At 40.6% G+C, this 13,853-nt stretch overlaps 1 protein-coding gene across 4 annotated transcripts in view; it reads left to right on the plus strand.

Moving 5' to 3' along the window:
• Positions 1–13,853, plus strand: part of ST7L (suppression of tumorigenicity 7 like) — a 176,785-nt gene that overhangs the window by 109,114 nt on the left and 53,818 nt on the right. For 3 of the 4 annotated variants that reach the window (XM_066246756.1, XM_066246752.1, XM_066246755.1), the window contains exon 14: positions 2,643–3,148. In XM_066246756.1, the coding sequence (XP_066102853.1) occupies positions 2,643–2,821 (179 nt within the window). In that variant the 3' untranslated portion in view covers positions 2,822–3,148. Of the gene's footprint in view, positions 1–2,642; positions 3,149–13,853 lie in introns of those variants that run through there. The other variant, XM_066246754.1, reaches the window with a different exon arrangement.

Raw genomic sequence — 13,853 nt, forward strand, 5'->3', positions numbered from 1 at the left:
GTTTCTTGATGTAAGGCCAACTTTATATAGTAATATGAATAAAGCCAGGGTTATTATCATGTCTTGTCAGAGCTGTAGGCTGTAAGAACAGTGTGCTTCTTGATGAGCTTTGATAATTTCTTTCTTTTTTAAAAAAAGTTTTCTTTTTTCTTTTTTTTTTTTCATTTTTCTGAAGCTGGAAACAGGGAGAGACAGTCAGACAGACTCCTGCATGCGCCCAACTGGAATCCACCTGGCACGCCCACCAGGGGCGATGCTCTGCCCACCAGGGGGCGATGCTCTGCCCATCCTGGGCGTCGCCATGTTGCGACCAGAGCCACTCTAGTGCCTGAGGCAGAGGCCACAGAGCCATCCCCAGCTCCCGGGCCATCTTTGCTCCAATGGAGCCTTGGCTGCGGGAGGGGAAGAGAGAGACAGAAAGGAAAGCGCGGCGGAGGAGTGGAGAAGCAAATGGGCGCTTCTCCTGTGTGCCCTGGCCGGGAATCGAACCCGGGTCCTCCGCACGCTAGGCAAAAAAGTTTTTATTTATTAATTTTAGACAGAAAGGAGAGAGAGAGAGAAAAGTGGAATATGAGCAGGAAGCATCAATTCATAGTAGTTGCTTCTTGTATGTGCTCTATTAACAGGGCAGGCCTGAGGTTTTGAACTCATGACCTCAGCATTCCAGGTCAGAACTGTCCACCACTCCACCACAGATCAGGCAGGCCGTGATTATTTCTAGGGCGCTACTCATTTGCAAATTCCAGGAGATTGAAGAGAAGGACGATGCTGGAGGGGCTTGTTTGATGATATTATGTGTTCTGAGAGTATTTTTTCTGTCTCTGACTGTGGTAGAATGAACACATTTTTAATAATGTGGAGTTCTAATACTCAGGAGTACTTAATATTTTTTGTTTTCAATTCTCCTTCAACCTTGATATGACTTACAGCATTCTGGAATTTGCTTATGAACCTCATAAGTTCAGACTTGAACTATTCCCTTAGTTCACATAGCTATTTAGTTGTCTTTTATGCCTCCTGATAAATTTTTCTCTACAAGCCAGTGATGAAATTTGAACTTTACTTCCAAGGGAGTGTTTCTGTACTAGTCATCCATTATATTGATGTATTAGCTAAACATTGACTGACAAGTGAATCTACAGAAAGCAATCCAAAAATAAATAATTAGGTCTCTGCTACAGTATAAAAGTCTCGTATTTTAGGAAATTATTTTACTAACGCTATACAGTTTTCTACCTTATAAAGTGAGCATAATACCATCTATCTCTTAAGGTTATTAAATTTTTTTTAAAGTAATATAAATTAAAAGGCACTCTGCAAACCATAAAATACTGTTATTAATTTTGCTGTATTTCACATGATAGCAATTACAGTAACCACTGGTATACATAAGTATTTGTTCCCTGCCTTTGAAAACACCATGGTTTGTTTCTCTTGGTTTGCTGGAAGAAGTTGGTCTCTCATGGTTGAGGGATGGGGCAAAGGGGAATGCTGATTTTGGGGTGCTGAAAGCACAATGTGGTCCACAGCTTCTCATGTTTCTAACCTAAAAAAAAATCACATTTGTTGTGATTTCACTTTAAACATGACTCAAAGCCCTGGAAATTTTTTTGATTTTTAATGAGTTTGGTTTTGAGTATATACTTTCTGAATATAGTATAAGACATAAAAATATCATGTCTACTGAAGGAAACTTAGGTGTAATATTCTCTGTGAATCATTATGTTTAAAAAACTGAAATTTATAGCTGACCTTGATTCAGCACTGAATTAGTCATCCCTTATTTATGCAGGATATTACATCAGGAATTCCTGGGTTTGTGTCCAGATCTGAGCAGTCAACTTCCTGGACTAATGAAGTCCCAGAATAGCTTTCAGTTCAACAGACATTTATTGAGCACCTACTGTTTGCCAAGCATTGTCATAGGCTCATCTCAGCATTGTTGTTCAAGTATTTTCAAATTTCAAATAAAATATAAGTACTTGAATACTATTGGTAATGAAATTTTCAATTATTAGAAAAATAATATCAGAGCAAATATTTGAGTGTAGTAAAACAAGACAAGGGACTTCACTTACGTTCAGAATCCTGGGTCTTTAGTATTCTAGTTTGATTTTTAAACTTGATGAAATGCCACATATAGATAACTAGGTAAAATTAGTGGCTGGTGGTTTTGTGAAATCTCCAACCACATGTCTGTCTCTTGATCTCTATACTTGTCTCTGAGCTCCCAAAGAGCAAGAATTATAATAACTCACATTTATTAAGGGCTTACAATGTTCATCATAACAACTCCATAGCAACTAATAGAAGGTCTACCAACTTATTCAAGATCACACAGCCAATAAGTGACAAAGCTCTTTTTCAAAACCACCTCAGCATGACTTTACAATTAATGTTCTTTCCCATGATGCCATCCTGTTCCCAGTCTGCAGCAGTCATCTGGCTCTGAAGAGGTGCTGTAGATACTGGACTAAATAATGAATAGCTTTCTTCGACCTTGCCTGGCCAGAGACTTCTTGTTTTTGTTTTTTTAATTAATTTCCGTTTTAGTTTTTAAAAAGAGATTTTGTTTGAAAATATTAAAACTGGCTTACACTGTATTCTGAAATAAAATCCACTCTACCTTTTCTCCCTTGTAGCCTTTCATCATGTTTCTGTTTACCCAAAGAAGGAGCTTCCTTTTTTCATCCATTTCACAGCAGGACTGTGTTCTTCTACAGCCATGATAGCTCTTCTCACACACCAGTTCCCTGAAATCATGGGTGTTTTTGCTAAAGCTGTAAGTATGATCTCAAGGACTTGTGTAGAATATTTGTAAAATGCAAGGGACCATCTCTGATGTGTTTGTGCTGAACCAGCTGAGCAGTGGGTGATACTTGTTACAGTGGATTGCAGGAACTGATTTGTAAAGTTGCTGCCATAAATATGTCAAACATAAGTTTTTGGTGATTTGAGCTATATATTTTTTATTTTGTTTGGTTAAAAGTTTAAAGAATACAATGGCATAACATTATAAAGTTGGTCTTTGTTGATCACTTTTATTGGTAAACATAGCGCTTGTTATTGGCTAAAGAATACTCCAGTTCTTTTAAATTCTTTTTTTTTTTTTTTGGCATTAAAAAAAAATCCCTATTTTATAAACATGCCCTTTGCTTCTTTCATTTAAATGAAATCATTAGTCCTAAGTATTTGCTGAACTTTAAACTGAGGAGTACGATTGAGATGGAGAATAAGTAGGTACGATGGGACAGCTAGGACATGTGCCCAGGTGCAGAATGTGCATCCTGACCCAGAGGTCTCTCTGTCCCGTAGCTGTGTGTGCTCACTGATCCTCCCCCATCTTGAATGTAGAACCATGGACAGACCTCTGTGTTCATTTTTGCCCTTTAGTTTTGAACTACTTCCCCACTTCCTGACCCATGCCCAGGAACTCCTTGGAGACTGCTATTAGAGACGGTATCCCATGATTATTTATTTCTTCTTTTACATAAACTTTTAAAGTAATAACATTGGCTCAAAGTAAAGTTACCAGAGATAAGTCCCTTTACATCTCTAAGCCTTTTAAAAAATGTGTCTTTCTTGTACATCTTTGCATTTTTACCAGGTAGTAAGAGTTCAGACCCAAAAAGAAAATGATGATTCATTATATTCCCAAATAGAAGAGCACTGAGAACCATAGAAACACTAACCCTTGCTTGGTAATGTGATTTCTCTGTTTTTCTCTAAATATCTCCATTCTAACTCCCTGTTTCCTCACAATTTCTTTTCTTGCCTTAAGAATAGTTTGTTTTGTGCCTTAAAGATTAGTTGGTTTTCTTCTGGCACCAGCAGTAAAAGCACTGGTTTCCCTTTTTCCCTGAAGGTCAACTGTATAATGTGTTAAGTTGCCACTGGCTGCAGGCCTAGGAGTCTGAGACCACACTTGATCTTGGGTCAAGCTTCAGGAAGAATGGCTTTCCCCTGTTGTCCGGGGATTATAGATATTTGGGCTGGAAACTGACTGTCTTCTTTCAGTGTGAAAAGGAAGCTTGGTGATCCTACCGTAACTTGTCTGCAGTGGTGCTGATTGGGAGTGAGTGTATCTCAAAACGAAGTGACCTTACTGTAATCTAGCGTGAAAAAAAACGGACTAGAAAGGCAATCCCATCCATTTAACAACTGGAGAAAATTATGCAGCTTTGTGTTTGAGATCATAGGCGAGCAGTGGGAGGAACACTGGGTTTCTCCTGGGCGGTGGGAAAGAGGGGAAACAGCATGAGGAGGGAGATCTGGAATCTGGGGTGGAGGTGTGGCAGTTGTTAGCATGTGCTTCCATGGGCTGTGGGCTAAAATTAATGTGGTGTGGACTCATTGTCTGCTCTGCCCATTGGTATTAGCAGTATATAAGTGTCCTTTTACCTAAGAGGTCACTGATGCACCAGCAGAGCTTTAAGACTACATATCATAGTCCTAGCCGATAGCTCCATTTGTTAGAGCATTGTCCCAACACACAGAGGTTGCCAGTTTGATTCCTGGTCAGGGCACACACAGGAACAGCTCGATGTTCCTGTCTCTCTCTAAAATCAATCAATCAATAAAAAGGATTACATAACACAAGCTCCTTAGCACTCCTCTAGCAGAGTCTGACAATAAATAATTATTTAAAAATTTTTTTCCAATGACTTGAGAGGAGGGAGGGGGGAGAGAGAGAGAGAGAAAGAGAAGAGAAAGGGGAAGGGAAAGAGAGAGAGAGAGAGAGAGAAAGAAGCATCAACTCTTTCCACTTCGTTCTGTTTAGTTGTACGTTCATTGGTTGCTTCTCATATGTGCCCTGACTAGGATCGCACCCTCAACCTCAGCGTGCTGGGATGATGCTTGTCTACTGAGCCACCCAGCCAGGGCTGGAAGCTTCTTTTTTAGAGCAAAAGTTATTAATTCACTGTAATTCTAGTTGATGAACAATGAACAGGTATTTATTTACATCTTTTGGTATTTGTGTAGTTGGTATTATGTAGTGTTAAAATGTGCCTGTCAGCAAACTTTTCCAGCCAATCCCTGTGGCCTTCACATGTACATTTTAAGTTTCTAAAAGCTAAGTATTTACTAAAATTATCTGCAAACCAATATTTGGTATGCAGCAGTTCCAAGAGAAGGTTCCATTTAAGAATTAATGGAAAATGATTGTGGTATGGGCAGTCTCCAGCTTATAGACATAATGTATAAACGACTCAACAGCCAGCCAGGAAGGGAACGAGAGGCTCACATCCTACATCTTCACTATTTGGTAAAGTGTGTTTTCTGCACTGGAAGCATCCCCATCGGTGACCCAGGAGCTTGTTAGAATTGCAGAACCTCAGGCACCGTCCAGAACTCTTGAATCTGCATTTTTAACAAAATCTACAGTTGATGCTGTACATGCCCATTAAAACGAGAAGGCCCCCCCCCCAAGAGAAATTTAGAACACCTGGATAGTGCCACCTTATCAAGGTAGAGAAGGGGCGTCATTGCTGAGTGGTTATGAGCATAAGCTCTGGAGTCAGATTGCTTTTGTTTGAATTCCAGCCCTGACGCTTGCTGGCTGTGCATTGTCAGGTACATCACTTAACCCTTTCTCCGCTTCATTGTGAAATGAGAATAGTACTACCGCTCAGTTTTGTGTGTGTGTGTTTGTGTGTATGTATGTATGTGTGTGGGGTAGGGGGGTTAAATGAGCTTAAAATATGTCAAGTGTTTAGAACTGTGTCTGCCCATGGTAAAAACTAGGTGAGTGTTAGCTGTTGTGGCCACTGTCATTGTCATCATCATCTCCAAGTGCAGATACAGCGGGAAACCCTACCGCCTTTCCCGTTGAGAAGAGCTGTGTCCTAATAGTAAACTCAAAATGCACTTCCCATGGAGATTGTATAAGTGGTGGTATAAACATTCAAACAGCATTGTTAGTACTATACTTCTAGTACCATACGTATCTGTGGACCACGGAGACTGGAGAATGCTTCAAATTCGAGGCATAGCAAGCTGTCTTGTAGAGTAGAACCTATTGGTAAGTTTTCAAACTGCCTATGTTAGGGTCTTCAATAAAGTCAGATATCTGATGGCCAAATAAGTAGGAAAGAATGAATAATTTTCTTTGAAACACACCACTTAGTTAGGCAAAGCAAGTTAAGTAAATTTCCTAAACTTTTTCTGTTGTTACCATTGTCTCTTCCTCATCTAGTATCTTTTTGTATTGGCTCACATGTGAGAGTAAATTCGAGTTTGTTAAAATGTATTTGTTAACAAAAATTGCTTTTTTTTGCAAAGCAAGGCAGTAGGGATTAATGATTTTTAATAATCCTCAGTGTCCCTGACATTTTGGTAAACGGAAGGGCACAGACGGGAGTGGTTCAGGACTTGCGCCCCTGTCCTCCTGTGTGCTGGAAAGGGCTGTGGAACAAGCTGCATTTTCGGGGAGGTAGAACTTCTTTTTTTCTGAATTTTTTCCTGGCTGAGATAAAACTTAGCCTGACATTAGACATAGAGCAAGGAAAAAAAATTGCATAAGTCCCTGGAGGTGTGGAATGTGCTGATATTAGAGCTGATGATATTCTCCAATGCCAGAATTCCTGAAAAAGGAAAATTTGCTTTTAAGTGGTAGGTCATTTTCTCACCTGCTTTGAAGCCTGCTGGGTTAAATATGAGAGTTCAAAGTAAGGGTAGCCAGCAAACCCAGAGAACTGGAATCTGATTCTGCTTATCGGAAGGGAGCTTCTCTGCTGAAGGGCAGCCCTGTCCTCTCCGTAGAGAACCGGCCCTCAGCCCCTCGGCCCCTTTGTTTTCTCTGCTGCAAGCACAGCTTGCCTTTCAGCGAGCCATGGGGGGGCCTTGTCACCACAGTGGAAAGATAGTGTTGGTCTTTGGGGATTTCAGTAACTTACCGATGAATTCAGGCTTGTGGCGGGGGACTTTCATGCTCCAAATTCAGAAGTGTGTTTGAGTATAAAAATCCCTGGTTTGGTTTTAACTATTATAAATAGGGAAGCCCTTGTGATGTGGGCAAAAAAGGTATTATGGGTCAAGACAGAGATCCAAAAAATTCCCAAATAAATTGTTTTTTTCACTAAGACAAAATTTTGTTGAAATTTATTTCACTGAATGCATGTTGTAGCTGTGCTAGGGTGGGAATGGGCCCTGTTTCCACATATTTCTACTAATCTTTATGTGGGAAAATGTGGTTGGACACGCCAGTGATGAATTTCTGAGCAACTCATAATTGGCTGGCTCCACTGTAGCTAGGGCCTAACAATCTGCTTGATTGATTCTTTAAGGGCTGCATTGGCCGAGCTGCATGATTCCAAAGATATGGAAGGTCAGATGTTACACTAACGCAAGGCCTCTCCACATCGTGTCTCACTGGGCTTTCTTCAGCCTCTGCCTAAAAATGATTAACATTTTTTTATCCCCAAATTACATTTTAAAAAATAATAAGCAGTTATAAATGCCAAAATGTCTTTTGCTGAATAGTGATCAAAATTTTTGAGGTTGTCTACTGTTCTCATCATTTTTCCAGGGCAGAGATTGTCCTCATAACTAGCGGAATTGATAGAACATGATAACTATATATTGCTGTAAACAGCAGAGAAAAGTAAATTTTATTTTTAAAAGTTCTTAATTTTCTGTTATCATAAAAAGTGACATGAAATCTATTCATAGGTAAAACGTTTTTTTATATTCTTTGTCTTACTTCATTTATTAATATGAAAAACCTATGATAGTTGTATTTTTCTTTATTAAATGCATAGAGCCACATGCAGAAATTAAATTGACAAGTTTTTTTACTTTGTTTGAAAATTGATTATTTTCTAAAGCCATGAGGCTTCTTTAGTTTATAAGAACTGAGACAGTTTTTAAAATATTTTGAATTGTTACTAAGTTTATAGTCCTGTAAAATATTGTTATATAACCATACTATTTCTACAGCATTATGTCTGAGGTATTTCCCAAAGACTATCATGATAATAAAATGAGCCTATTCAGTGACAGGCCAAAACTTAAAATGTTTACATTTTTATTCCATTGTTAGTGTCACTGAACTCTTTGTTTGAGCAGCCTGGCATGTTTCACTTTTTATTTTATTTTTATTTTTGTTTTAATGCTAGAAAGGAGGAGTAAAAGGGGAAAGCTAGGTTTTTTAGGTATTTTTTAAAAGATTCTATTTATTAGACCCTGGCCGATTAGCTCAGTTGGTTAGGAGCATTGTCCCTTGCCTGACCTGTGGTGGCGCAGCCGATAAAGTGTAGACCTAGAACACTGAGGTCACCGGTTTGAAACTCCGGACTTGCCAGGTCAGGGCACATATGGGAGTTGATGCGGGGGATGGGGGGAGCAGGAAGCATCAACTCCCATATGTGCCCTGACCTGGCAAGTCCGGAGTTTCAAACCGGTGACCTCAGTGTTCTAGGTCTACACTTTATCAACTGCGCCACCACAGGTCAGGCAATTTTTTTTTAACTGACGTGTAGCAAGAGAAAAGACATTCTGTTTGCTCCATCATTTCTCATGCTTCCTTCTCATTGTTCTCCTTGAAAATGAACCAGAGAGAGAAATTTGTGAAGTTAAATTGCTAATGTTCTTTTTTCTGTGTGTGTGTGTGTGACAGATATATATATATATATATATATAGAGAGAGAGAGAGAGAGAGAGAGAGACAGGAAGGGAGAGAGATGAGAAGCATCAGTTCTTCATCGTGGCACCTTAGTTGTTCATTGATTGCTTTCTCATATGTGCCTCGACCAGGGAGCTACAGCAGAGCAAGTGACCCCTTGCTCAAGCCAGCAACCTTGGGTCCAAGCTGGTGAGCCTTACTCAAACCAAATGAGCCCGTGCTCAAGCTGGTGACCTCAGGGTTTCGAACCTGGGTCCTCTGCGTCCCCGTCTGACGCTCTATCCAGTGCGCCACTGCCCGGTCAGGCAGATTCAGTTTTGAAGTTTGTGGAAAGCATGGAAAGCACCCTCTTTCCCTGTTAGCATGGGTCTGTCAGGTCTGAAGTTCACCAAAACTCTCCCTGAATGTATCTGGCAGTATATTTAATTATTCTTTCCCCTCAAAGTAAAAGTCTCAGTGCCAAAGTTTAGGCCATCCTGTCAGTAACTGCTGCTAATACATTATTGCATAATCATTAGCACGTGGGGTGAGCGGCCTGTCTGGCAGTTGTGGGAAGAGCTGTGCTCCGGTATGGATGTAAATCGCTCACTCCAAACCCGTTACACTAGTGGTATTAGAATTCACATTAGGAAGCCTACTGATTTTTGCTTGAGAAAACATCTTTGTTTTTTGGAGACTCAGCAGAGTCCTCTAAGTGAAGAGAATAATAAGATACAGAAGAAAATTTTAATCCTGAGAAAGGGGTTTAAACTTTTTTCTTGAGTGGAATTTAGCTCCTTCCCCTGCCAATCAAATTTCTAATGCTCAAAAGAGCTAAATTAGTATGACTACTTAATGTATTATAATTCTAACCCAAGAGTAATTTGGACTTCAGTTAGTTATCTTTTTTTTTTAGAGAGGTTATACTTAAACCCTCACTTATTCCTCCCAGAGCCATTATGATCTTCCAATGTTATGGGTAAATCTGAGTCATTAGATTTAAGTGATTTGCTTGAAATCACACAATAGATAGTCCTTTAGTCATAGTATTTATGCTTGGTTTCAATACTATGTCACTTCACAACTTAACGCCTACACAAGTACAAAAGAGTACACTTCATACCAAATACAGTAATGCCGAGGGGCACACAGTGGTGGAGTGGTGACAGCCAAACGGTTTTGCTAGAGAAGGCTTCCTGGCGGAGATGATTTGGAGCAGAGCTTTAAGTGAAGAGGCTGATGTGGGTTGTCAGAGAGTAGAAGGGGCACTTACAGAGCCGAACTGCTTGCTGCGCGGCAGGGACATAAGTAGACAAATAAGCTGCCTCTAGAGCTCTTCACAGTGTAAGCCTGTTTGATGAACGCGGAGGCTTTAAAATAAAGAATGCATATTTGCTTTTCTGACTTTGAAAGTGGTTCCCTCTCATTTCTTTCTTGTTCTTGCTAGTAAGCCACTTAAGGAACATTGTTTGGTCATTTGTGTCACATACACAGAGAATTGCAGCCTCTCTGTCTAAAATGTACAGTAAAACTAAAGAAATAGTAGCCATTGATTTGTAACAGTACAGAGGGAATTAGACTGTCTGAAATGGTAAAAATAGTTTTAATATAAAGCAAAAAAATATATATTATGTTTCAACATCATTCTTCTTTCAAAATCAGAGGGTTAATTTGTGAAGGATCATGTGGGGCTAAATGAGCAGAATAAACTTGTCTAAAATATCATAACTTGGGTACTTTCTTTTGGTAAAGTAGGAATTTTCAGTAGCAGATGTACTTCTAGTGGTTTTACCAATAGGTAGGAAACTTGGGTGTGTTCCTTAATGCTAATGAGGCCTCACTAAAAGATTGGATGTCAATGGTATTCTATCTGAATTTGAAGGAAAAAAATTAAATGATCTCTGTTAGTTCTGCAATAACATGAAGATTGTCTTAGGTCCATCTTGATAGTCAGCTTCAAGAAAAGAAATTATTTAGGCCTCAGATGACGCTCACCAAAATTAAGAGAACTGATATTCAGGGAAATTCAGACCACATAACCACTCTCTGACCTCATCCTGTAATTTCAAGCACTCTGGAAATGAAGTGTGTATGTACTGTTCAAAGCGTAGCAAAGGGCTGTATTCCCTCCGAGCACTCTTGCATATTACCAGTATGACATACAGAGAAAGAGGGTGTTTGGGGAAGAACTTAGGGGGAGAGCGTGTTCTCACACTCTTTGTTAGTAACACGCCAGCTCTTGTTTTCATCTATTTAGTATGCTGGAATCCCAATTTATTTCTGAAGCCAGAGTTCAAGCTTTTACTCCCAGGTAGCAGCAGCTTTACAATTAAATGTTAATCCCTCAGTGTTGTTAGACTCCTATCTAGAGTATAGCTGCAACTATTCTTGGCAGGCAAACCCATGGCTGTTTTTCCCTTCAGTCACAGGGAGATAGAAGAATGTTCTCTGGCTGGGGTGTGGATGAAGGCACTTTACTAATCTTATACATAATTCATCCTGGGTTGCTGGGGTACTCAGAGTTGAAACTTTGCCCTCTGATAAAATTCAGCTGGAGTTTTTATTTACTTGACTCTGATCCCTTTGGGATTTAGCCCTTATTGGGAGCCCAGGGACTCTAATTCAATTAAGCCCTAACTGTGTAGACTTCTCTTATTAATTTACTCTTGGTGTATTTTAGCTATTGTAATACCGCCTTTAAAAAAAACAAAACTGCACTAGAACATGCAGTCCAGTCCTGGACACCCTGAAAAGATTCTTCTTTCAGGGCTTATTGAATGGAAGGATGCCAATAGGGCTTATCTTAATTTGTTTTCAAATTTTAGTTTTTAAAAGAGCCTTAGCATTGAAAATATGTTAGCTATTTTTCTAGAACATGGTAATGATTATTCTGTAACATACTGTAAGTTTTTGACATTTGAATTTATTATATTTAGATGTTAATACTAATGAATTTGTTTGTTCATTTATTCATTCAAAGAACAGAACTATTGGGCACCTTTGTGAAGTGCAAAATGCAGTCCTGATTTACAAGCAACTCATAGTCTAGCGGTAGGAGGTTTGAGGGAGGCAAGAGTATAAGACAGAGGCTACTGCCACACCATGGTTTAGTTCATCCTTGCATATTTACTCATTTGAGTGGAAGTGACTAGTGAGTTATTTTCACGTGCCTCAAATAAGATTTAGTGACCCAAAAAGTCAATCTAGGTTCATGAAGACTTCCTTTTAGAAGAATTTATTTGGTTATAATTCCTTTCAGTCAAACAAGAGGAGATTGAAAGAGGTCTCTTTATTTTTATTTATTATTTTTTTAAAATATGAGACATGGAGGACTTTTAGCTTTACACCTAACTGATAAAGCTCATGGTTTTTTGTAAATAGTGGTTTTGATTACATATATCTGAAGTTTGGGATTTATCAAAAAATGAAGCACTCCACAATTCAAAATTTAAATAAGAAATGTCTCACCTCTGATTCACATAGTAGTTGCCATACTCATACATTTTCAGCTTTCTCTTTTATCTTTTCATTCTTTTTTTTTTAATATAGCAAGAGAGAGACACACACAGACAGACACAGAGAGAGAGACAGGAAGGGAGAGAGATGAAAAGTATCAACTCGTAATTGTGGCATTTTGGTTATTCATTGGTTGCTTCTCATATGTGCCTTAACTGGGGGGCTCCAGCCAAGCCAGTGACCCCTTGCTCAAGCCAGTGACCTTGGGCTCAAGTCAGCGACCTTGGAGTCACGTCTATGACCCTGCACTCAAGCCAGCGACCCTGCACTCATACCAGCTACCTCAGGGTTTCAAACCTGGAACCTCAGTGTCCCAGGTCAATGCTCTATCCACTGTTCTACCACTGGTCAGGCTATATTTTCATTCTTAATAATGACAGATAAATAAGGGCTAAGGACCATCCTGGTTTAGAAAATGAGACAGTGTGATGTCATTGTGAAGCAGAATGGCTAGCAAGAGTTAGGACTAAAGTTACTTGGCTCTGTGGAGAGAGTGGGAAGGAGCTACTCAGGTTTTCCCAGAGCCCACTGTCAATGTCAAAGCTTCACCCTGCAGTCACCAATTCTGAAAATAGGCACAAATCATGTTCTTCTTCTTCTTTTTTTTTTTAGCAGAGACAGAGAGAGAGAGTCAGAGATAGGGACAGATAAGGACAGACAGACAGGAAGGGAGAGAGATGAGAAGCATCAATTCCTTGTTGCGGTATCTTAGTTTTCATTGACTGCTTTCTCATATGTGCCTTGACTGGGGGCTACAGCAGAGCGAGTGACCCCATGCTCAAGCCAGCGACCTTGGGCTCAAGCCAGTGACCTTAGGCTTCAAGCCAGCGACCTTTGGGCTCAAGCTGGTGAGCCCGCGCTCAAGCCAGATGAGCCCATGTTCAAGCCAGTGACCTCAGGGTTTTTTTGTTTGTTTGTTTGTTTTTTCATTTTTCTGAAGCTGGAAACAGGGAGAGACAGTCAGACAGACTCCCGCATGCGCCCGACCGGGATCCACCCGGTACGCCCACCAGGGGCGACGCTCTGCCCACCAGGGGGCGATGCTCTGCCCATCCTGGGCGTCACCATGTTGCGACCAGAGCCACTCTAGCGCCCGGGGCAGAGGCCACAGAGCCATCCCCAGCGCCCGGGCCATCTTTGCTCCAATGGAGCCTTGGCTGCAGGAGGGGAAGAGAGAGACAGAGAGGAAAGCGCGGCGGAGGGGTGGAGAAGCAAATGGGCACTTCTCCTGTGTGCCCTGGCCGGGAATCGAACCCGGGTCCTCCGCATGCTAGGCCGACGCTCTACCGCTGAGCCAACCGGCCAGGGCGACCTCAGGGTTTTGAACCTGGGTCCTCCATGTCCTAGTCCGATGCTCTATCCACTGTGTCACCGCCTAGTCAGGCCGTGTTAATTTTAAAAATAATAAAAGGAGATTGGATTAAAGGCATTAAAATAAGGCTCCTTTTCTCTCTCCTCCAAGTTGAATTTTGCTGATCAGGATCAGTCCTGCATCCTGGCCAGTTCTACCTGTGGATGGGCGAAACGTCAAGAAGCACATTTATATGTCTGGGTTTTAAGGAGAACCCCACTCTCACCCATTCACCTGTGTTCCCATTTATACTAACCTGTGTCTGCTCACTTAGGTGTCTAGAGAAAGACTGCGGTAAGCTCTGGGCCCTGAGTCCCTGTGAAGTTGCCACCTACTTCCATAGGACGTGGGCAAAAGTAACGAATACAGTTACTTAACTTTTAT

This window comes from Saccopteryx bilineata, chromosome 11 (genome assembly GCF_036850765.1).
Source record: "Saccopteryx bilineata isolate mSacBil1 chromosome 11, mSacBil1_pri_phased_curated, whole genome shotgun sequence".
NCBI lineage: Eukaryota > Metazoa > Chordata > Mammalia > Chiroptera > Emballonuridae > Saccopteryx > Saccopteryx bilineata.